The sequence below is a fragment of the Kogia breviceps genome, chromosome 11 (assembly GCF_026419965.1).
Source record: "Kogia breviceps isolate mKogBre1 chromosome 11, mKogBre1 haplotype 1, whole genome shotgun sequence".
NCBI lineage: Eukaryota > Metazoa > Chordata > Mammalia > Artiodactyla > Physeteridae > Kogia > Kogia breviceps.
The window spans coordinates 73,927,224-73,952,938 of NC_081320.1; the positions used below are offsets into that span (position 1 = coordinate 73,927,224).

The following is a 25,715-nucleotide window of genomic DNA, read 5'->3' on the forward strand; positions in this document are numbered from 1 at the left end:
GTCTCTTTTTGAATTATGGTTTTCTCAGGGCATATGCCCAGTAGTGGGATTGCTGGGTCATATGGTAGTACTGTTTTTCATAGTGGCAGTATCAATTTACATTCCCACCAACAGTGCAGGAGGGTTCCCTCCACACACTTTCCAGCATTTATTGTTTCTAGATTTTTTGATAATGGCCGTCTGACCAGCATGAGGTGATACTTCATTGTAGTTTTGATTTGCATTTCTCTAATAAGTAGTGATGTTGAGCATCTTTTCCTGTGCCTTTTGGCCATCTGTATGTCTTCTTTGGTGAAATGTCTACTTAGGTCTTCCGCCCATTTTTTAACTGGATTGTTTGTTTTTTTGATATTGAGCTCCATGAGCTGTTTGTATATTTTGAAAATTAATAAATGTCTGTTGTTTCATTTGCAAATATTTTCTCCCATTTTGAGGGTTGTCTTTTTGTCTTGTTTATGGTTTCCTTTGCTGTGCAAAAGCTTTTAAGATGTGTCATAATTGAATAAGTAAAGAAAAGAATCCATATGAAGCAGTATAGTATGGTAGTTAAAAACATGAGTTTGCGGGCCAGTAAAATTTGGGTTTGTCTTTACCACTTACTAGTTGTGTAACCTTGGTTTCTTATCTGGAAAATGAGGTTAAAAATAGTACTGATTTCATGGTTTTGTGTGTGTGTGTGTGTGTGTACGTGTACATTAAATGATATATTTATAAAATGCGTAGTCCAGCACTTAGCACATAGTAATCACACAGTAAACGTTAGCTTAACAATAATATTATTCATTAGTCTGATCTTCGTGGCTTCTAAACTAAACAAACAAGCAAACAAACGAAACTTTAACCACACTGTACTTTGGGATCCTTTCCCTTTTGAGAGCTTATAAGAAACTAGTGGTGATCCAGAAATAGCTGAAAGCTACTACCAGTTAAGTTTATGTTAACTTTTGGTTTTCTGCTTTATGGAATATACATTTGTGTCATAATCTATTTTCTACTGTGTATAAGACTATTGATTCCTTTCTTGATCTGTATGGGTAAATTCTTTATAATTTCATATTAGCTCTACTAATGCTTTTTATTGATGCAGAAAATTGGAGGTTAATGATATATCAATTCTGTGGTTTATTTACTCTTCTGTTCTTGGTCTGTATGTGTGAGTTTCATGTGCAGTCTTAGCTCCTGAAAACCTGTGGCTTTTGACTTCAATATTGTAATATATTCCTCAGGGGATTAGTTTCTTTAGATTAATGTGATTTCAGAATCATATAATTTTGAGTTCAACTGATTTAACTAGTTAATTACTACTGTTGAGCAGTAAATGAGCAAACATGCTTTTTCTGTATTTCTATACCCTTAGGCTATTACATAATATAATGGAATTGAGATATTCCTTATTGTATGAATATTCCCAAGGACTGAACTGCCAGAAAGAGCCTATAGAGCAACTATAAAGGTCTAGGGAGAGGAGCATTCATTGAAACTATGTAAGATCTTTTGATATCACAAGAGGGACATGAAAACTAACCAAGAGTATATAAATATTTCCATTAGGGAAAAAGTGATTAAAAGTATTTATTGATAATTATCTTAAGAAATAAATGAATGTAACTACAAATAAAATTAAAAATTTTTGTGAAATATTTAAGAAAAAGGCTTTGTGAAATAAATGTAGTATCATGTTCCTGAAAAGGAAGACTGATAGTGTATAATTTTTACTCCCCAACTTAAATTATTTTTTCCATTCAGAATGTTATTGGGATTCTTTTTACTCTGACAATGTTTTTCTAAAGTTTATCTGGGAGAAAAAGTAGTCAAAAGCATTAAGTTAAAAATTTGAAAAATAAGAGAGAAAGGGAAGAGAAAAACTACAATAACTGAAACCAAATACTGCTAAAAACAGTAATAGATCCATGGTACATTTTAGGTATATGCCAAGGGAGGCATGAGAAAAAAAAAGGAATCATTTTTCAGAAATTTGTGTTTAGAAAACTCATTAAGCAGTTGAAGGGCCATAAACATAGACCTCTACTTAATACCTGACACCAAGATAAATTTCAGAGGATTTAAAGGTTACATATGAGCATTCAAATAAAAGGAAAATTAGAATAAAGTAGAATTGAGTATTTATCAAACTTATAGTAGAGAGTGGGTATCTCACTTTCAAAACAATAAAAGGAAACAAAAGGGAAAAGAACAGTTTCCAGATTTGAATATTCCAAGTGTAATATTTACATATGTAAGAATAATAAAAACATAAGATGGGGGAAATATTGTAACAAATATTATATAAGGTTAATATCTATTCTGTAAAGAGCTCATATATTTGTAAGAAAAACACTGGTCTCTAAATATTTGGTCAATTGATAAAACAATATATTTCACAAAGATATCAAATTAGTAAACAAGCATGTGGGAAAATGTTCAAAGTAGTAATAAATAAACATTAGGTATTATGTGCTCAATTAGGGGAAAAGTGTGATTGGTATTTCCATTATAGATCAGGGTATGGTATGGTAAAACCTCATAGAAATAGAGAACAATCAATGATTCCAGGCTTATAAAAGTTAAAAACTGGATCAATTTCTAACTAACACAGATAATATAAAACATATACACTGAGATTTCCCCCCCCCAAAGAATATATCTCTGTAACCAGCAAATCATTGATTGTTGAACTTTGCTTAAAACTTTAATGTGACCAAAAGTGTTCACTCTTTGAATTCAGTCCAGTTTCATGACACATCCTGAGGGTGGAGTGGGTGGAGTTTCTTTTGCTGTTGTTGTTGTCTTTAGCTTAAGCCAAAAAGTTAGCTTCCTTTTTTTGAAAATTTGAAATGCTTCCAACATTTATGTTACATTGAGGTTGGTTCTGTTTTACTCCTCTTTCTATCCCTCCAAATGCCTTATACTCAGTAGACATTTGTTAAAAGACACATTCTAGGGCTTCCTTGGTGGCGCAGTGGTTGAGAGTCCGCCTGCCAATGCAGGGGACACGGGTTCGTGCCCCGGTCCGGGCAGATCCCACATGCTGCGGAGCGGCTAGGCCTGTGAGTCATGGCTGCTGAGCCTGCGCGTCCGGAGCCTGTGCTCTGCAACGGGAGAGGCCACAACAGTGAGAGGCCTGCGTACAGCAAAAAAAAAAAAAAAGACACATTCTGCCTGCTTTTACTGCTAAAAACATGATACTGCAATTAATCTGTGGTGCTAATTACTTCCCTTGATGAAATAACGTATAGTTAGAGGCACAAAGAAAAAGGAATGAGCGGATAAGCACCAGTATTCTTTTCTATCCTGTGTCATGTATCAGCACCTTAGTTTTGCCCAGCCTGCTCCCACTAGTTTAGATGGTCAGATATTCAGTTTCTAGAGCTCTTTCTGGGATTGTGCAAAAGGCCAGGTTCTTCTAGAAGACTCTGAAATTCTCTAACTTATTCACTCTGAGAATACCAGTGAACTTCATCCTTATTCCTTGTAAGAATGTAGATTAGGATAAATTTATTGGCAAATACTACAGCCCCAGTATCTAATTTTAACATATAAGATTAAATTAAAACAGTAGGTCTCAACTGGGTTGACATCACCGCCCCCCCCACCCCCCACCCCACCCCCACCAGGGAACTCTGGGCAGTGGCTGGAGACGTTTTGTTTTTGTTGTCTCAGCTAGTGGGAGAGGAAGTGCTACTGGCATCTAGTGGATAGAGAGCGGGGAGGCTGCTACAGTGCATGAGAGAGTCCACCTGCCCAGCCCACCCCCCATCCCAGCAAAGAATTATCCGGTCCAAACTGCCAGTAGTGCTGAAGTTGAAAAACCCTGAGTTAAACTATATAGAAATAGAATTTATGAGTTTGGAGAAATCGAAAACTTCTGTTAGTAATATTGTAGGGTCTTAGTAAATTAGTGATAATCAGTGTCTTCTAGATGTGAATTGTAGCTTGAGAGCTTTAAAATAGGATTTCCAGTTTGGCTTGGGTGTGTTTGTTTTAAGAATATTACACAGTTTCCATTATGAGTATGGATCTAGTTAAACAATGGAAGGAAGTTTTTAACCTGTGTATATTAGATTTCTGTATCTTCATATTGGTTTATAAAGCAAACCTAACAACACATGGGATCTCTGCCTTCTAGGAGTTTATAAGCTGAAGGGAGTGTTTTTTATACTGATGAAATCCAAAGAACTGGTACAACTGGCATTCAAGAGAACAAGAAGGCAGACAGTCGGAGCAGTAGGTAGAAGTGGGATTGAGCCAAGCAGAAATTGGCTGATCAGATCTCTGCTAGGAGGCCACTACGAGAGAGTCAGATTACAATGAGCAAATCAAAACTGAGGGAGCATGCCTTGCCCATCTAAGAAGAGAGTGTTCATGCATGGATTCCCAGTGTCAAAATTACATTAGCATTTAAATCTGTTCTGTTATTTTTTGTTATTGGTGTGTATTTTAAAAAGATAATAGTTATCCAAGAGAGAGATAGCAGTGTTTTCAAATCAAAGAGACAGATGCATGTTAAGATTTTGATTCCGTAACTTTCTTATTTTTTGTGATTATAGATCCTTTCTTCCGTCATTTGACTTCTAATCCTGATTGGTAACACAAGGGTCATAATACCTACCTCAATGTTAAAATATAAAGCCCTTACGGCACATAATTAATACCTTCAAAATAGTAATATTCATGGTTTTAAAATCTCTTGAAATCTGGAAAGATCATTGATCCTGTAGTGTTCTTAAAATTTTAGCAAATACCAAAGCATGCATAGCATTCATGCTATACACATGACAGTAATTTTGCTTTACTCTTGCCCTTTGATTTTAGTATTTAGCATATAACATACTTAAAAACAGAGTTGAAATATTCAGTTAATAGAGGAGTGGGGTTGCTAGTTTTAGGAATTTTGAGGAAATTAAATGAGATGGCCTATGTCAAGTGCTTTGCATAATGATTGATGCATAGCAACTTTTACACTCGATGAATGTTAGCTTCTTACCTTGCTTTCACATTGCCAAGAGGCTTAGAAATACCACTGTAATGCTACAGCTGTTGTGTTTGCTGAATGAAGATAGTAGATGTAATTGGAGTGGGAGAGGAAATTGGCAGACAGCAATTCATTTTAAGCTATAATGATGTTTACTGAAATTGAAATGATTCCAACTAAAGCTGACTGCTTTTAACTGATTTAAAACATTTGTTTTTAGTTTTGACCATTTACATGACACTAGACCTGAAGGCTCTTTATGTATCCCAATTTAGGAGGATTTTGGTCTTTTCTTTGACTGAATACATTGTCTCTGCAGACATGGTGTAATTTTCAGGTCCTGCCAAAATAGAGTGAAAGCCCCAGCTGTATTTTTTGTATTCTAGAAACCAGTTGTCCTTCTCTGTTTTTTTATTTTTTTCCCCCGTTCTTTCCACTACAGCTGTGTTGCAGTCGCTAGGTGACATGCTACTCTTTACCCTATCCCTACATTTTTTTGGTCTTGGCAAAACAGTATCAGGCAACCATTAACTAATCTGGAGCCTCAAACTGGAAGAAGGATTTTTTTTTTTTAATTCTGCTGGGTATTCAGGTTAAGACCTTGGCCAGAATAGAAAGTTCCAAGAAGTTTGAATTAAAGATAATCAGAACTAACTGAAAAACAAAGAAAAAATAAAATGAAAAAAGATTGTTTTGGATTGTGTCAAATAAAATGATATTAAATGAAGCAACTCCTCTGGAATGCCATATTCAGAAAATCCTGTTGGAGATTAATGATGAGACTCAGAGTCCACATTGAATAATTTTCTCATTGGCTCATCTAGACTTTAGTGCCTTCTATCTGTGTATAGAAACAGTCCTTGAAATTCTTCTCTTCAATTAAATACTTTACTAAAAAGTGATGTTAAAGTAATAATTATATTTGTTTCTGAGAAATATTTTAGTGTTAAATTAGTTTACCTTTGCTCAGTAGGCAACAACTTTTTTCAGTAAGTGCCTGTTAGATACTAAGTTCTAGGTTCTGGGCATTCAATAGGGAACATTGCAAAGAGATTGCCCTTGCCTTCTTGGAGGTTATTTACTATGATCTGGTTTATTATTAGAAAGACTTACTGTGAAGATTTACTTGGTATCAATTGACTTTAGTATTCAACCTTTCAAATTAAGTGAACATAAAAAAAACCTGTGCTGCTGGAAATGTTCTATATCTTGATCTGGGTGGTGCTTATATGGTGTAGGAGATGTAGAGTTGTCTATCTTCTAATTAACATTAGTGTACTTTACTCATTATACCTAAGTTAAAAATGCTTTTTAAAGTAAATTAAATGCACAGTAAAACTCCAATGGTGGGACTTCCCTGGTGGCACAGTTGTTAAGAATCCACCTGCCAATGCAGGGGACAAGGGTTTGATTCCTGGTCCAGGAAGATCCCACATGCCTTGGAGCAATTAAGCCCGTGAGCCACAACTACTGAGCCCACGTGCCACAACTACTGAAGCCCATGCACCTGGAGCCCATGCTCCGCAACAAGAGAAGCCATCGCAATGAGAAGCCTGCACACTGCAACAAAGAGTAGCCCCCTCTCACCACAACTAGAGAAAGGCTGAGCACAGCAATGAAGATCCAAAGCAGCTAAAAATAAATTTTTTTAAAAGTCCAATGGTTTTCCATTACATTTAGAATAAAACTCATATTCCTTTTTAAAAAGTGTATAATGATAAATTATATGTCAGATAATGTTAATTCTGAAGCTGTTTTGTTAATATGTAAAAATTATATTTGACCAAGTAGAATTAAAAAGTTGGTAACTTCCTACCTCATCTAACATATGTTATTGACAGAATTTTAATGGCGTGAACTTTAAACTGTTCACATTAAATAACTCAAAATATAGTGTTGCTTGAAGGAATTTTATTTGCAAGTATTAGAACATTTTACTTAGGATAAGTATAACTTAATACCATAAAAAGTAATTTACACAAAATGGTTATAGAAAGAAAAGATGATCTGTTTTTTGTTCTTGAAACCATGTTTAGTGCAAAAGCAAAGGCAGACGAGTCTAAAGTGGGCAAAGTGAGTGCGTAAGGAAGGGGTGAGCATGTGATAACGTATGAAGTTCTGTTACTTTCCCACATGGACTGGGAACAGACTTCATTTTGCACAGTCAAGAGAAGTCATTGGCACAGTGATTGGGGGGGGATTTGGAGAGAGGCCAAACTAAAGGCCCCTTTTGCTTCTGCCCTGCTAGCTCTTTTACTGTTTCTTTCATTTCCTCTTCTTTTAATCAAGGCTGAAATAGGCTAGGGAAGGAAATATAGGCATGTCTAGTTTTCAGAAGGTTATCAACTTACTTCCACATTTTCCAGTCCCTCTATATTCTTGACCCTTTTTTTCCCCAGAGCAGTGTTTCTCAACTTCAGCACTGTCGACATTTCGGGCCAGAGAATTCTTTGTTCTGTGTAGTGTTCGTTGTAGTATGTTTAGTAGCATCCCTGGCCTGTACCTACCAGATAGCAGTACCACAAGTTGTAACAACCAAAAGTGTCTCAAGACATAGCCACATATCTTCTGGAGGGCAAAATCACCCCAATTGAGAACTACTGCCTTAGAGCAATAAGCTAAATAAATAGCCAGTGACAATTGCTGAGAGTTACTAAGCTTGTTACCACCTCTGCTGCTTTTCTAATCTTGGTCCCTATTACAAGCAGCTTTTTTTTCCCCCCTCATGAGAAAAGGGTACTTAGAAAGCATTATACCATTTTATTAGGTAAGACTTGTATTCTGGAATGATTAATAGAAAGGAGCCCATTGAAAATAGAAATTCACAATATAATCAAGAATTGATTTTCATTAGTATGGTAGCATATTTCTTCCTCTTAAAAAAATTATACAACTGAAAGGGGAAAAAAAGTTCTCCTTTGTTCTTTATTGTGCTGGAGGCTGGCTTAGGAAAACAAGCCATTATCTTGAAAAAGCTCTCTTTTTCTGTATAGGGTATTTTACTGGCATCAGATCATTTTGAGAAATTCAACATATATACTGCTAAACATACAGGGATTTTGTTTGTGTTTTTTGATACGTTGTTGTTTTTTGATACGTTGTTAAGGCCTTATTAAGGATCTCCCACCCAAAGAGAAACATTCTGAGGAATGGTTGGATTTGGTGTTTTAAAGATCATCAATCCATGAAATAGGCAAATAATGAATAGCCAATTTACAGAAAATATAGCCGTCTCTTAAGCATGTGAAAAATGCTCAACTTCACTTCTTATTAAAACTATACTGAGATACATTTTTTACCTAAAGTCAACAAGTTCGATACTATACTTGCTATGGACTGAACTGTGCTCCTCTTCCTTCTCAATTAATATTTTGAAACCCTAACCCTCAGTATGACTATATTTGGAAATAGGACTTTTAGGAGGTAATTAAGGTTAAATGAGATCATAAGGGTGAGGTCCTAATCCAGTAGGATTGGTGGCTTTATAAGAAGAGAGGAAGAGAGAAAGAGATCTCTCCCCCGCTCCATGTTCATACTCCGAGGAAAGGTCATCTGAGCACACAGTGAGAAGACTGCTGTCTGCAAGCCAGGAAGAGGGCTCTCAACTAGAATTTGACCATGCCAGTACCCTGATGTTCAACTCCAGCCTCCAGCAATATGAGAAAATAAATTTCTGTTTTTAAGCTCCTCAGCTGTGGTATTTTGTTATGCAGCCTGAGCTGACTAGTACAATACTGTAAAACAGTACGTGGAAGAAACAGACCTTTTTTTTTTTTTTTTTGAGTATAGTTGATTTATAATGTTGTGTTAGTTTCAGGTATACAGCAAAGTGATTTAGTTATACCATATATATGTATGTATATATATTTTTTAAAATTCCTTTCAGTGTAGTTTATTACAAGATATTGAATATAGTTCCCTGTGCTATACAGTAAATCCCTATTGTTCATCTATTTTATACATGGTACTATGCATCTGTTAATCCCATACTCCCAATTTATCCCTCCCCCCTTTCCTCTTTGATAACCATGTTTGTTTTCTGTGTCTGTGAGTCTGTTTCTGTTTTGTAAATAAGTTCATTTGTATTATTTTTTAGATTCCACATGTAAGTGATTATATATTATCTTTCTCTGTCTGACTTACTTCGCTTAGTCCTTCCATGTTGCTGCAAATGGTATTATTTCATTCCTTTTTGTGGCTGAGTAATATTCCATTCTGCCTGTCTGTGTCTGTCTATCTGCCAACCACATCTTCTTTATCCATTCATCTGTTGATAGACACTTAGGTAGCTTCCATGTCTTGGCTTTTTAAAAAAAATTTTATTGGAGTATAGTTGATTTACAGTGTTGTGTTAGTTTCAGGTGTACAGCAGAGTGATTCAGTTATACATGTATATATTCATTCTTTTCCAGATTCTTTCCCATATAAGTTATTACAGAATATTGAGTAGAGTTCCCTGTGCTATACAGTAGGTTTGGCTGTTGTAAATAGTGCTGCTATGAACATTGGGCTGCATGTATCTTTTTGAATTAGAGCTTTGTCTTTTCCACATACATGCCCAGGAGTGGGGTTGCTGGATCATATGGTAACTCTGTTTTTAGCTTTTTAAGGAACCTCCATAGTGGCTGCACCAATTTACATTCACACCAGCAATGTAGGAGGGTTCCTTTTCTCCACACCCTGTCCATTATTATTTGTAGACTTTTTGATGATGACCATTCTGACCAGTGTGAGGTGATACCTCACTGTAGTTTTGATTTGCATTGCTCTAATAATTAGCGATGTTGAGCATCTTTTCATGTACCTGTTGGGCATCTATATGTCTGCCTTGAAGAAATGTCTATTTAGGTCTTTTTCCCATTTCTTGATTGGGCTGTTTGTTTTTTTGATATTGAGTTGTATGAGCTGTTTGTATATTTTGTACATTAAGCCCTTGTCAGTCCCTTTGTTTGCAAATACTTTCTCCCATTTCATAGGTGGTCTGTTGTTTTGTTGATGGTTTCCTTTGCTGTGCAAAAGCTTTTAAGTTTGATTAGGTCCTATTTGTTTATTTTTGTTTTTATTTCTATTGCCTTGATAGATGACTTAAGAAAACGTTGTTACAATTTATGTCAGAGAATGTTTTGCCTGTCTTCTCTTCTAGGATTTTTATGGTGTAATGTCTTATATTTAAGTCTTTAAGCCATTTTGAGTTTATTTTTGTGTGTGGTGTGAGGGAGTGTTCTAACTGTATTGATTTACATGCCGCTGTCCAGTTTTCCCAGCATCACTTGCTGAAGACGCTGTCATTTTCTCCATTGTATATTCTTGTCTCCTTTGTCAAAGATTAATTGATCATAGGTTTATTTCTGGGCTCTCTGTTCTGTTCCACTGATTCATATGTTTGTTTTTATGCCAATACCATCCTGTTTTGATTACTGTAGCTTTGTAGTATTGCCTGAAATCTGGAAGGATTATGCCTCCAATTTTGTTCTTTATCCTCAGGATTACTTTGGCAATTCTGGGTCTTTCGTGGTTCCATATAAATTTTAAGATTATTTGTTCTAGTTCTGTGAAAAATGGCATGGGTTATTTGATAGGGGTTGCATTAAATCTGTAGATTGCTTTGGGTATTATAGACATTTTAACTATATTAATTCTTCCAATCTAAGAGCATGGGATATTTTTCCATTTCCTTGAATCAACTTCAGTTTCATTTATCAATGTTTTATAGTTCTCAGCAGATAAGTCTTTCACCTCCTTGGTTAGGGTTATTCCTAGGTGGTTTTTTTTTTTTTTTTTTTTTGTGGTACGCAGGCCTCTCACTGTTGTGGCCTCTCCCATTGCGGAGCACAGGCTCTGGACGCACAGGCTCAGTGGCCATAGCTCATGGGCCCAGCCGCTCCGTGGCACGTGGGATCTTCCTGGACCAGGGCACGAACCCGTGACCCCTGCATCGGCAGACGGATTCTCAACCATTGTGCCACCAGGGAAGCCCTCCTATGTGGTTTTTTGTTTGTTTGTTTGTTTGTTTGTTTGTAGGTTTTTTTTTTTTTTTTTTTTTTTTTTTTTTGCTTTGATGGCTGGCCTTTTTTTTTTTTCGATGCAATTTTAAATGGGAGTTTTTTGTTGTTGTTTTACTTTCTGATACCTTATTGTTAGTGTAAAGAAATATAAAAGATTTCTGTATATTAATCTTGTTTCCTGCTACCTTGCTGCATTTACTTATCAGTTCTACTAGTTTTTGTGTGAAGTCTTTAAGGTGTTCTATATAGAGTATCATGTCATCTCCATATAATGACAGTTTTACCTCTTCCCTTCTGATTTGGGTACCTTTTATTTTTCTTGTCTGATTGCTGTGGCTAGGACTTCCAGTGCTGTGTTGAATAGAAGTGGTGAGAGTGGGTATCCTTGTCTTGTTCTAGGTTTTAGTGAGAAGGCTGTTAGCTTTTCATCATTTAGTATTATGTTGGCTGTGAGTTTATCAAAAATGGCTTGTATTTTGTTGGAATATGTTCCCCCTGTACCCACTTTGGCAAGAGTTTTTGTCATAAATGTACGTGGAATTTTATCAAATGCTTTTTCTGCATTTATTGACATGATCATGTGGTTTTTGTCTCTTCTTTGGTGATGTGGTGTATCACATTGATATATTTGAAGCATCCTTGTGACCCTGGAATGAATCCAGCTTGATCATGGTGTATGATCCTTTTTCTGTGTTGTTGGATTTGGTTTGCTAATATTTTGTTGAGGATTTTTGCATCTATGTTCATCAAAGATATTGACCTGTAATTTTCTTTTTTGGTAGTGTCTTTGTCTGGTTTTGGTATCAGGGTGTTTATGGCTTCATAGAATGACTTGGGGAGTGTTCCCTCCTCTTCAGTCTTTTGGAAGAGTTTGAAAAGGATCGGTATTAGTTCTTCTTTGTATGTTTAGTAGAATTCCCTGGTGAAGCCATCTGCTCCTGGACTTTTGTTTGCAGGGAGTTGTTGTTGTTTTTTTTTTAATATAAATTTATTTATTTATTTTTGGCTGTGTTGGGTCTTCATTGCTGTGTGAGGGCTTTCTCCAGTTGCAGCGAGCAGGAGCCACTGTTCATTGCGGTGCGCGGGCCTCTCACTATCGTGGCCTCTCTTGTTGCGGAGCACAGGCTGCAGACGTGCAGTCTCAGTAGTTGTGGCTCATGGGCTTAGTTGCTCCGCGGCATGTGGGATCTTCCCAGACCAGGGCTCGAACCTGTTTCCCCTGCATTGGCAGGCAGATTTCCAACCACTGAGCCACCAGGGAAGCCCTGCAGGGAGTTTTTAAAATTATAGGTTCCATTTCACTTCTAGTGGTCAGTTTGTTCAAATTATCTGTTTCTTCTTGATTCAGTTTTGGAAGGCTGTATGATTCTAGAAACTTGTCCATTACTTATAGGTTGTCCATTTTTCTGGCATATAAGTGTTCATAATATTTTCTTATGGTATTTTGTATTTCTGTGGTATTGGTTGTTATTTCTCCTCTTTCATTTCTTTTTTTTTTTTTGCGGTACATGGGCCTCTCACTGTTGTGGCCTCTCCTGTCGTGGAGCACAGGCTCCGGATGCACAGGCTCAGCAACCATGGCTCACGGGCCCAGCCGCTCTGCAGCATGTGGGATCTTCCCGGACTGGGGCACGAATCCATGTCCCTTGTGTCGGCAGGCAGACTCTCAACCACTGTGCCACCAGGGAAGCCCTTTCATTTCTTATTTTGCTTATTTGGGTCCTCTCTTCTTGGTGAGCTTGGCCAGAGGTTTGTCAGTTTTGTTATACTTTCAAAAAACTAGCTCTTGGTTTTATTGATTTCTCTGTTATTTTGTTTTAATCTCTATTTTATTTATTTCTACTCTGATCTTTATTACTTCCTTCTGCTGACCTTAGGTTTTCTTTGTTCTTCTTCTAATTCTTTTAGGTGGAAGATTAGGTTGTTTAATTGGGATTTTTCTTGTTCTTTGAGGAAGGCTTGTATGGGTATGAACTTCCCTCTGCTTTTGCTGCATCCCATAGATATTATATGGTTGTGTTTTCATTGTTGTTTTTCTTGAAGTATTTTTTAAATTTCCTCTTTGATTTCATCATTGATCCATTGGTTTTTTTAATAGCATGTTGTTTAGTCTCCATTTCAACGATTACATGTAGATTACATGTATAAATGGTATAGCCTCTGTAAAGAGCATTTTGGCAATGTCTAAAAATGTCAAATGTGCATGTTCTTTAACCTAGAAAATATGCTTCTAGGAAATATCCTACTCATATACTCAAAAGATGGAAAAAAGTGTGTATATAAGATTATACACTGGGTATTGTTTGTAATAACAAGATTCGAAATAGTAGCTTCAATTCATGTGGCACTGAGAACATGTCAGGAGTTCTAAGCTGTTTACATATATTCACTTTTTAAATTTTCATGACAGCCGTACAAAGTAGGTACTATTTTACAAATGGAGAAACTGAAGTTAAATAAGCCAAGGTTGTATAGTTAGTAAGTGAAATGGATCAGGATTTGAACTCAAGATTGTTTGGCTTTAGTTTTACTCCTCAACCCATATCCCTTCAGTAGGGAACTGGTAAAATAAAACTATGCAGCTGTTAAAAATTAAAAAAGAATAAAAACGTTCTTTGTTTGTTGTTATGGAATGATCTCTAAAATATATTGCTAAGTGGAAAAGAGAACAAGACACAACACTTTATAGTATGCCACCATTTGTGTAAAATGAGGAAAAGATATGTCCATGTCTACTATTTAGGTATAAAATACGTTCAGAAGGATACTGAGAAAACTGGCAATATTGTTGACTATGGCAGAGATCACTGGGCAACTAGGGCATAGATTTTGAACTCTACTCTTGTACTTTAAAAAAAAATTATTTATTTATTTTTGGCTGTGTTGGGTCTTTGTTGCTGCATGAGGGCTTTCTCTAGTTGGCGGCGAGTGGGCTACTCTTTGTTGCAGTACGTGGGCTTCTCACTGCTGTGGCTTCTCTTGTTAGAGAGCACAGTCTCTAGGTGCGTGGGCTTCAGTAGTTGTGGTTTGTGGGCTCTAGAGCTCAGGCTCATTAGTTGTGGCACATGGGCTTAGTTGCTCTGTGGCATGTTGGATCTTCCCGGACCAGGGATCAAACCCATGTCCCCTGCTTTAGCAGGTGGGTTCTTAACCATGTGGCACCAAGGAAGTCCCTCTACTCTTGTACTTTTAAATTTTTGAACCATGTGAATAAATTGCCTACTAAAAAATAAATAAAATTATATTCTAAAAATGTATATTATATCCCAAAGTATAAAATAATTATCCATGAGTCCAAACTGAGATATATACATATGAAATACATTTGGATGAATAAATAAATGGTAAGAAATAGAAAAATCTCCTATACAGAAGAATTCCAAATAATTTATATAGATACTTTGCCTTTAAGGACAGGGAACATAAATTGTCATTTCTTAAGTGTGGGATGTGCATAGTGACTTACTTCTAAAGAGTATGGTATTGGTGGGAGGGGGAAGTATGGTATTGGTGGGAGGGGGAAGTAGCTTTCCAGTGGAGAAACCTGACAAACATGACCTCAGCCAGATCATCAAGGTCTACATCAGTGGTTATAAATGATGTTGATGGTAGGTACGCTTGATATGATGATATGTTGAGAATGGCACCTTACCTCTGAGGTCTTCTTCCCCCAAACCTGTAACTCCAGTCTAATAATGAGAAAAACATGAGAAAAATTCCAATAATGAGGCATCTGACAAAACACCTGAACAGTAGTACTCCTCAAAACAGTCAGGGTCCTCAAAACCCTGCAAAATCAGAGAAACTGTCATGGCCAAAAGGGGCCTGAGAAGATATGACGATTAAAGGAAATATGGTATCCTAAATGGGATCCTGGGACAAGAAAAAGACATTGGGTAAAAACTAAGGACTTCAGTTAATGATAATGTATCAATATTAGTTCATTAAGTATAACAAATGTACCATAGTGAAAATGTTAATAATAGGGGAAATTGGGTATGGAGTATATGGAAACTCACTGTACTATTGTCTCAATTTTTCTGTAACTCAAACTATTAAAAGTCTATTTTTTAAAAGAGTATATATAATAAATACACCGAATAATATAAAAGTAAATATAAAATTCAGATGTCCATGTCATGTTCCCCAGAGCTTAACCATAAACCCGGGAAGAGAGCCTTAGCATCTTTTGTTTTAAGTGTTCTTAGATACTTTCCCTAAGCATCTTTGCTGTAGATATCTTTGCCACAGTCATTTTTGTCACAAACATTCAAGTCTTTTGTTCATACATACTACAGTACTACATGATTGTGGTCAGTTGAATCTGGGTGCAAAGCTGCAGAACAGAGGCCAACTTTCAAGTTATACATGGATTTTTGATTGCATAGGGGTCAGCACTCCTAGTGCACACATTGTTCTACCGTACACATTTTTTTGCTTATTCATTCCTCTTCTCATTCAGCATTGCACTTTTTCATTAAAATTTCTTCCTTCATTAAGAGAGGTATCAGTTTCCAAATACTAGGATGCATATTTGTAACTGAGCTTTGTATTGTGTTGTGAAAGCCTTCTACATTGTTGTTTGTATCACATGTCTGTTGGTAGACATTGCAAAATTGTATGAGAAATCTGGGATCAACTCTGCACCTTTAAGGCCCTCGGCCTCTTTCTCCTCCAATGTGTAGTGTATTTTAAAATAAGAAACCAACTCTTGGGGCAAATCATCCTCATTCGTCAGCTCAATAAAGCAATCAATAATGTTGCTAACTAGAAGAAATGCTAGTCTGTCATACAGAGTGAAGTAAGTCAGAAAGAGAAAAACAAATACCGTATGCTAACACATATATATGGAATCTAAGGGGAAAAAAAGTCATGAAGAACCTAGGGACAAGACGGGAAGAAAGACACAGACCTACTAGAGAATGGACTTGAGGATATGGTGGAGGGGGGAGGGGTAAGCTGTGACAAAGTGAGAGAGTGGCATGGACATATGCACTACCAAACGTAAAATAGATAGCTGGTGGGAAGCAGTCGCATAGCACAGGGAGATCAGCTCGGTGCTTTGTGACCACCTAGGGGGTGGGATAGGGAGGGTGGGAGGGAGGGAGATGCAAGAGGGAAGAGATATGGGAACATATGTATATGTATAACTGATTCACTTTGTTATAAAGCAGAAACTAACACACCATTGTAAAGCAATTATACTCCAATAAAGGTGTTAAAAAAAAGAGAAAGAAATGCTAATGCACTTTGAAACCAAACTGTCAACCAGTTATTTTATCTTTGATGGCAAAATTGCCTTATGGCCAATTAGTTATGTGGCAAAAATGCTTCCTGCAAAGATGTCTATGGTAAAGATGCTTGGGGTGAAAATACCAGATGTGATTTTAAGCTCCATAGATGACTCCAGTGTGTGACCAAAGGTGAGACATTGTCTTAGGAAATGGTTCTCTTGATTGAAAACCAATTTCTGAATTTTTAAAAATCATGAACAATCCCTATATATTCAGATAATTATTAACAGGGTTTTATTTTTCATTTTTTTGTGGGGTTTTTCCTCAGTACAATTGTTTAGGTTTTTTAAAGTGTGTGTTTATGTTTTATTTCCTTGTTTTCTTCTTTTTAAATGTTTAATATACTCATGCCTCAAGATCATAATATTTTTAAAGGTTGGCCACAGTGTTTCCTGATGTTCAGTGACAATATTTAATATTCTCTCCTGCTTTTCTTCAGGTCACATTTTCTTTTACTTCATTTTGTGGGGACCCTTGTTTTCAGAGAATTCCTACATATCCTGCTAAACACACCTGTAGATCATAATTATGAATAGCAGAAATCTCTTTTTCACAGGCTAGTTATTACATTTCCTCCCCCTTGGAATTCTGTAATTTCTCAATTATATAGATGAATATAGTGTGTAAACATTTGCTAGAAAGTTACTTTATTCCTTATCATCACTGAAGACTTTCCAGTTTGGTACACAAATGCTTATTTTAAATAAATATTCTTAATACTCCCTATAATTCTTTTTGTTTGCTCTTTTGTCTCTTAATAATGCTAATATGACTTCATTGGGTCGTGTGTTTATCAAGATTATTTTATATGTGTTTTTTCTAAGACAAATTTTTTATTTTAATATTTTTCCTCTCTCATTGATGTGTTTATTTAGTTATTCAGTTATGAGGACTTTTAGTTTGGTCAAAACAGTATAAGTGATCCATATAATTTACCAGAGGTAGCTTCTAGAGGGAAGTGTTCCTTGTTGTCTTGCTTTCCATCTTCTTACTGTAAAATCCAGACCCTGATACCTCTTTCCTGACCAATAGCTTCTGCCTTCTATTTAGGAGCTTGCTCTGTCTCTTCTTGTTCCACTTCCTGCTACACAGTGCTGTCAGCATTATCCCTTTAAAATACAGATTTGATCATGTTACGGCCTTGCTCTGGAACCACTTGTCTCTCCCCCTTTGGATATAGAATAATATAAACTACTAGTTTTTATTGATCATAGTGCTGAGTTTTTTATAAACATCAAGTAATTTAATTTTGATAAGAACCGTTAAAAGTTAATATTCCTGTTGATCTTTGAGAGGTTAAGCAGCTTATGTAAGGTGCTGTAGTTGGTAGGTTGCAAAGCTTGAACCCAGCTCTGTTGATGCCAAGCTTCTCTGTTTGTATGGTCCCGTTGGGCTCCTGTGTACTTTTTTGCCTTCTTTCTCCCCACCCACTTCATTCTCCAATGGTAGGGGTCCAATGACTTAGCTTCTCTCGTTTACCTTGTACTTTCTCAATGATGACCCTTTCACTTTCACTTTCTGCCCATGGAACCCTTGCTTCTCTTTTTATGATTCTGCTCAAATATCACTGTTGAAGTGATTGTCTACATTCCCAGTTAAAGTTTTATTCCCTCTTCTAGAATTATATTTTTCATTCTTGGCATTTCTCTTATCATGTTATATATTTGTTTTATTTCTCTTTCTACTAGATTGTAAGCCCCTGGAAGGCAAAGACTGACTGTCTTTTTTTTTTTTTTTTTTTTCTGACTGTCTTACCTTTACAATCATAGAGCCTTACATTTAGAGGACGTGAATTTTTTTTAAAGTGAATTTTTAAAATGAGTTTTATTCATACAAATATTTTGTTAGAGATTTTATAAGGATGGAATGTGAAATCCTTTTTATTAATCCTTAAGAATTATTGCAGCTAAGTTATGGGGATGTTTTACTCCCCATTAGATGTTTTCTAATTTAATAATAACTAAATCTATTTTACTTTTTTTTTTTTTTTTTTTTTTTTGCGGTACGCGGGCCTCTCACTGTTGTGGCTTCTCCCATTGCGGAGCACAGGCTCCAGACGCACAGGCTCAGCAGCCATGGCTCACGGGCCCAGCCGCTCCGCGGCATGTGGGATCTTCCCGGACCAGGGCACGAACCCGTGTCCCCTGCATCGGCAGGCAGACTCTCAACCACTGCGCCACCAGGGAAGCCCCTGAAAATAATTTTTGATTCTATATTTTTACTCTTTTCAATGGAAAAATTTTAAGCTGTTAGAGATATGTTTAAAGCACATTATGAGGTTTTATAAATATTGGTAACTCAAATAATTGAAAAGAGAATGAGCATTATAAAAATTCTAAATATTTCTGCACTTTTTCATTATTTACTCAGTAGGTTTTAAAAAATGCAAATAAACTTTAAAATTTCTAATTAAGTCATTTTCAATTCTTAAAAATTCAACCTTTTCCCAAAAAATTGAGACTTTTTTAGAGATGCATGTAAGAATTTTTAATGGGAAAATTAAGGTCACAAAATAAGATGAAGCTAGGTTGGTATCTGCACCTAAAACATATGCCATAAGATCCTAGACTGATGTTAGAATTAGGTTACAAATTAGGCTTGGCCTTTTGCAGTGGGCAAAGTAAACAAGAAAACATGATTAGTTAGTTACATGATCAAATTGTTCATATTATAAAACCAACCAGAGAAATTTCTTTTATGGGTCCTCACAAAGAAGGGCTACTATATGAAGTAGGTGAACCATCCTCAGCAACATCCCTGCAAAAATGCATTTACAGTTTAGTGTGACAGATATATATCAGGCCATTCAGGGCAGGACAGTGACATACTGTATAGTTCATTAAAGGATATTCTGTGAGGAGTCAAAATAAATCAGTGAGAGTATACGGTTTTGAAATCAACTAAAGAAATTGGAACTATCTGTAGCAGCATTTTGCAAGGTACTGATAGTTTAGAAAATGGCCTTTTTAAAAACTGTTTTAAAAATTAAAGTTATTTTGTAAGGCAAGTACTTAAAGTTGTCTCTTAAACAACTTTATTAACTATAAAACATTTTAGACTCACACCTTCATATTTTAGTCCTTGGGGTACTAATCCCCAGAGTGTCTCAGTAGTGTAGTCACAAAATGTAGAAGCCTTGAAATATTTACACATAGGGCATATGTCAACAGATCTGTAAGTCTCCTGCTCTGGGCAAAGATTTTTTGAAAAGAAAGCTACCATAAAGAATCATGTATTTGTAATTACAGTGAGTATATTAAAGAAAGTATTAGATAAATGCTAGGAACTATAGGTCCATTTGGCAGAAATGTAGGGATTGGTACTCCTGTGACTGTAGTTTGGGAATTATTGATCTTCTACCAGCACTATTCAGTAGAATTTACTGTGATGATGGAAGTGTTCTATATCTCCAGTGTCCAAAATGATAGCCAGTAGCTAAGGTGGTGATTGAGCACATGGAATGTGGCTAGGGTGACTGAGGAACTAAACTTTTAATTTTATTTAACTTTAATTAAATTTAAATAACTGCATGTGGCTGGTAGCTAACCGTATGGGAAGCTCAGTTCTAGAGGACAGGAAAGACTGCTTATCTTTCAGGCTTTGTAAGAGAAGCACTAAGTTCAAGATTGTATTCTCCATCAGTAACTGAATAAAGAAATTCTGTACTTCTAAGAGACACATGTTTTAAGATAATCAACAATTATTTATATTGCTTACTTTTATATTTTTGAACTTGAGAATTAACCAGGATGCTTGAGCACATGGTCGATCTTTTTGGATATTAATAGAATTGTTAGCAAATAGTGTTAGGCTAAAAACTACATTTAAAATTATTTTATAAGGTTGAGACATTTACTTATAAAAATAAAAAGCTGTAGGTATACTGATATAGGACTATTTTCCTGCAGTTTCCAGAGTGTGGATTCTTTGGCATGTATGACAAAATTCTTCTCTTTCGCCATGACATGAACTCAGAAAATATTTTGCAGCTGATTACCTCAGCAGATGAAATACATGAAGGAGACCTAGTAGAAGTTGTTCTTTCAGGTAAGTAAATAGTTTATTTTGTTGCCTTTCTTTTCAGCAAGGCTTATTTTTTGCATTTAACTAAATGCTGTGTTCAATTATACTTTGTACTACAGTTGCTTACTTCTTTCATATATAATAATGGTTACTATGTGATTTTTACTTTCAGGAAGGTTATATCACAGATGAGAAAGTAGGAAAATAAGCCCTGAATTACTTATTTGAGTGTTACTAAGCTAAGGGAATTATCAATTGAGCCAGAAGAGAAATACGTTCATCTTTTGAATCAAAGAAATAAAACAATTACACTGAAATTCTGGTCCCTTTCCCCATTTCTGTGAAGAGCATAGGAGAGAATTAGGGTTCAGAAAAGAAAATGAGAAAAAAAGGAGAAATAATGAAGATGTGGAAGAAGAAACTGCAATACTGGTTGATTCCATAACTTATATAATGCTCCTTCTCTTTTTGTTCTCTGTGGACATTTTCTTATTCTCTCCTTTCCTTTCTCACCCGTTCTTGCCATCCATTGTTCTTTAGCTCCTGCTATTATCTCATCCAACAAGTGGGCAGGATTGTTAGTGAGAAGTGTAAAGGAACAAAGAATGTATATAGTAGGCCTGCAAAACTTCTTATTTGGCAGCAAAGGAAAGAGGGAGGAAGAGAGGAGAAGAGGAGGGAGGAAAGGAAAGAAATGGAAGAGAAAGAAAGGAAGGAAAGCCAGTCAAGAGTCCAGAGTACTGCCACCATTTTTTTTCCTCTTCCCAAATTTATATTTGCAGCCTGTTCTTGAGATCTTCTGTGACCATCACCTTTCCTTATTAGTCTCTTATCCTTACCATTCATCTTCTCTACCACAACCCCAAATTCTGTACACATCGCAATCCTTGTCTTTCTTTTCACTCCAAAGGGCCTTCACTCCTGGTCCTCCCTGGAGGTCATGCTCACATGTATTCCTCTTTTGCCCTGGACCCTACATCAGGCCACGGGGATATCCACTAATGACTTGCAGGTGGTGTTGAGAGGATGTCTGATGGTGGTTGCATCTGCTGCTGTTGACTTGCCCACAGAGGGGAAAAGAGTCTCTTTATCCTAACCACTAGGACTCTGGAGAACAGACAAGAGTGTATCCTGGGATCCTACATTAGAACTGAGTGTGTTCCCCACAGAAACATTGCTATAACTTAATGTTAAGTTCTGCAGTTTATTTTTTAAGTTTAGTGTTCTATTTCCCAGTACATTATGTTAAATAGTTTTTAACTAGCTAAAATAAATCTTGACAATTATTTGCAGTTATCACTCTGAGAAAATGCTTTTGGAGGTCAAAATACCTACCTATAGACCTACTTTTGGAGCTCAAATTATTTGAAGTTGGTGAAGTTCCTAAAATAGAGTTTGAAAACCACAGTATTAGCTGCTGAAAATAATTTATTTTTATGGTCAGATGAAACTTTCAGAAAAAATAGATTCTGTGTACTTTGACAAATGAATATGGTCAATGTTCTTAATCTCATCACAATTACAAGTACAGGGTTTATTTGAATATTTTTCTTTTTTAAAAGCTTTGGCCACAGTAGAAGACTTTCAGATTCGTCCACATACTCTCTATGTACATTCTTATAAAGCTCCTACTTTTTGTGATTACTGTGGTGAGATGCTCTGGGGATTGGTACGTCAGGGACTGAAATGTGAAGGTATGTGTTCTAAACTTTTGTTTCATTTGACATAGGATTTCACATTTGCATTCAGTAATCATCAATGAAAAAACAAGATCATTGGTAGTGACTAGGTAGTACCCAAGGATTAGAATTGGAGAGGTATGGTTATCCTGTATTAGAATTACCAGGGGGTGGGATGCAGATGCACATTTCTGATTAGTCAATAAATTTTTTCTGTAAAGGGCCAGAGAGTACATATTTTAAATTTTGCTGGCCATTTGGTCTCTTTACAATGACTTAACTTTGCTGTTGTATTGATAGCATGAAAATAGCCATAGACAGGTTGTAAACAAATGAGCATGCTGTGTTCCAATAAAATTATTTATGAACATTGGAATTTGAATTTAATATAATTTTCACATGTCATAGGAGGAATTTGGTACACAGTCCACAGTTTGCTGAAGTTCTTTAAGCCAGAGGTTCTCAGACTTTATCGTGTATCAGAATCACCTGGAGGACTTGTTGAAGCATACTTAGCTAGGCCCCGTCCCCAAAGTTTTTGATTCAGTAGGTCTGTGGTGGAGCCCAGTAATTTAGATTTCTAACAAATTCTCAGGTGCTGCCTTGGGGAGCACACTTGAAGAAACCACTGCTTTAGCCAACTTAACCTTTCTAAATAACCTTTCTACACTTTTCCTATTCTTCTTAGCTTGTCATCTGGGTTCTTCATTAGGATAACTATTGCTGCCAGAGAAAATAAATAAAAGAAGCACCTATTTTTTAATGTACACACTTACAAAGTTTAAAAAAATTTTTTTAACCTTTTAAAATATATTTAGGCTGTGGATTAAATTACCATAAACGATGTGCCTTCAAGATTCCAAATAACTGTAGTGGTGTAAGAAAGAGACGTCTGTCAAATGTATCCCTGCCAGGACCTGGCCTCTCAGTTCCAAGACCCCTGCCGACTGAATATGTAGCCCTTCCCACTGAAGAGGTATGTATTCTAAAGTAATAGAGGGCATTTTACTACTTACCCCTTATGTTTCCGCAGGATATATAACATCATCTTAAAACATAAGTTATATACTAAAAAATAGTATCATTCCTAAACTTAAGAAACTTAAAATGTATTACTGTAGACAGGGCTTACCAATAGTCATGAATTGCATTTAGTATACTTTGTGATAACTTATCACTTGGACCACAAGATCAACCTCCTAACCAGTATCCAGACTCCTGGTATCCACACTTCACTACAGCTTAATATACAACAACTCTGATTAGATCACTCCCCACTAGGACACCTTTATATATTCTGTGTTTCCGACAGTCTGTACTATTCATCATTCCCTGAACACACCCTTTCCCCCCTACATTTGCTCTTCTTGGTATCTATCCTACATGCTTTTTCCAGACCTACCTCAGCAGCTACCTTACCTGATTCCCCTTTACCTAGAAGTTACTTTTCTGAATGACATAGCACTTTTCAAACCTCCCTAATGGTGTGTATAGCATTCTACCTTAATATCATAGTGTTTGGAGTTTATGATCTATTTAGAGAGGACAATACTCATGTCTTCGTTTGCCCCACCATGCCCAGCACCATACCTTGTACTTTAGTGGGTACTCACTCATAAATGAATGAATGTTTGAGTGACACCACTGATCACTGATCCTTAATATTCCAGTGAGGTATATTAGTAGATCTCTATACTATGAGACTGCTGGGACTCAGAACAGTCAAGTGACTTGACTGAAGTCACAGAGCAAATTAGTAAGCAATATTAGAGTTCAACCCAGATCTGATTACTTGTAAATCAGTGACTTTTCCTCATATCTTGTACCCCTCAAGGGTAAATATAGTAGATCAGGGAAGAAAGAAATAACCACCTATTCATTTGGTACTACTTAAAATGACTTCCATCTATAGATTACAGTCTTAACATTTAATTATTTCTGTAACCCCTTTGGTCTTCTTATATTAATGGCAAAATCAAGTCTTTGGGCTGTTGTCTTGACACCCTCGTCACAAGATTTTGCTAAACCGAGACACTGGAGTAAAAGCTTCTGAAATTCTTTCACAAAAATCCCATATTTCCAAATTGCATAGCCCTACTATGAGATTTTTAAAGTAGAAGAAGAATGCTGTAGCATTAGGAACTGAGAGCAAATAGTGATTATAAACACATACAAAAGCTGGGGAAAGATTGGTAATAGAAAAGTTAATACATTTCATATACAAACTGCACAGGAAACTTAGCTAAGATTGGGAACTGTAGGATGAACGCATGTTGTTTTGAGAACCCCACAAATGATATTGGTGTGTCAGCCATACCCACTGAGTATTGCAAGATTTGGAAATGGCAGGACAGAGCAGATGAATAATGTATTATTCATTCATTTATATTTTATCCCAAAGATGAAACTTCCTTAGGGAAATATGAGAAGTAGAGTGACATGTCTGAATTGGTTAGATTGTGCAGAGTATTTTAGAACAAGTAGAAATTGTAGAGAGGAATTTCTCAAGGTTACATTTGTCAGTCCAAGCATGCAGTCTCAAAATTATGAATAAGGTACAGTAAGAGAAGAGCTGAGAGCTCATGGAGGAAAATCAGAGGGAAGAAAGAGTGGGAAAAGAGTATACTCTAAAGGAATGAAGGAGAGATAGCAGTGCGGAGATGGGAGCAATCTGAACCTGAATCTGAACCAAGTTTAGAGAAAAACTAACTCTAAGTGGCTGCACAGTAAGAGCCTCATAACTTCTCAGGTGCCAGTCTTCATGCGGGCTGCTTCACTTAGCTTTTCTGTGTAATCCTCACCCCCGTCCTGGAAAGTATAGCTGTTATCCTGATTTTGTACGTAAGGCACGAGGAAAAGTTTCTAACGAGTCAAGATATTAAACTTAATTGACTACTAGGTAAGAAAAGGCTAGTTGGAATAGAAGCCTTTGAATCTGACTCTGGGGTTGTCATCGTTTACATGTAAGAAGGCAGCTTCTGTTAGTTTCTGAAGTCAGTCTAAAGGGAATCGAGTAAAGAGATAGAGAGGCAGAAGAAGATAGACTGTTCATTGAATCTGGTTAAAATGGAACCACTGAGATTAGAGAAACCAGAATTGAGTGATGGCTATTTGGAGATGAGAGAGATTAATGTTCATTGCAATGCATTTGGGAAGGTTTTTCTTTGTTTTTTTTTTTTTTGTTTTTGGCCGTGCTGCACAGCTTGTGGGATCTTAGTTCTCGACCAGGGATCAAACCAGTGCCCTCAGCAGTGAAAGCGCAGAGTCCTAACCACTGGACACCAGGGAATTCCCCATTTGGGAAAATTCCTCAGGGGATAGGACAGAATCAAAGTAGAAAGAAACTCTTGGGCCTAAGTGTACACATAAAAGTAGAGATATTTCTTTCATTGAGTAATGTTCCAAACTCAAATATATATAATTGGGGAATTGCCCCCTTTAAATGCTTTTATTGCCTTTATTGTTTTATATGATTGAGAATTGGCAATATTGTTATGAAGTTTTTGTCAGCAATACTTCAACCAAAATTAGTTTAAGCCCACACTGTGGAAATAATTACTTTTAGACGATTTCTGGCTATACATTAATAAGAAAGAAATAAGAATTTAAGCTAAGCAGTAATTTGTAAAGAGAGACATAAAAGCAAAGTAAGAAAAGAACTTTCACTCAATTCTAGTTACTATCATCTGAGTGCTCACATTTTAACCAAGTGCTCTAGGTAATTCTACCGACATTCTCTGTC

The 25,715-nt window shown here is 36.3% G+C and overlaps 1 protein-coding gene across 2 annotated transcripts in view; it reads left to right on the top strand.

Annotated features, from left to right (window-relative positions):
• PRKD3 (protein kinase D3) overlaps positions 1-25,715 on the top strand; it is an 87,136-nt gene that overhangs the window by 28,530 nt on the left and 32,891 nt on the right. For both annotated transcript variants that reach the window (XM_067007783.1, XM_059078256.2), the window contains 3 exons: positions 20,180-20,318; positions 21,857-21,988; positions 22,792-22,949. In XM_067007783.1, the coding sequence (XP_066863884.1) occupies positions 20,180-20,318; positions 21,857-21,988; positions 22,792-22,949 (429 nt within the window). The remainder of the gene's footprint in view (positions 1-20,179; positions 20,319-21,856; positions 21,989-22,791; positions 22,950-25,715) is intronic.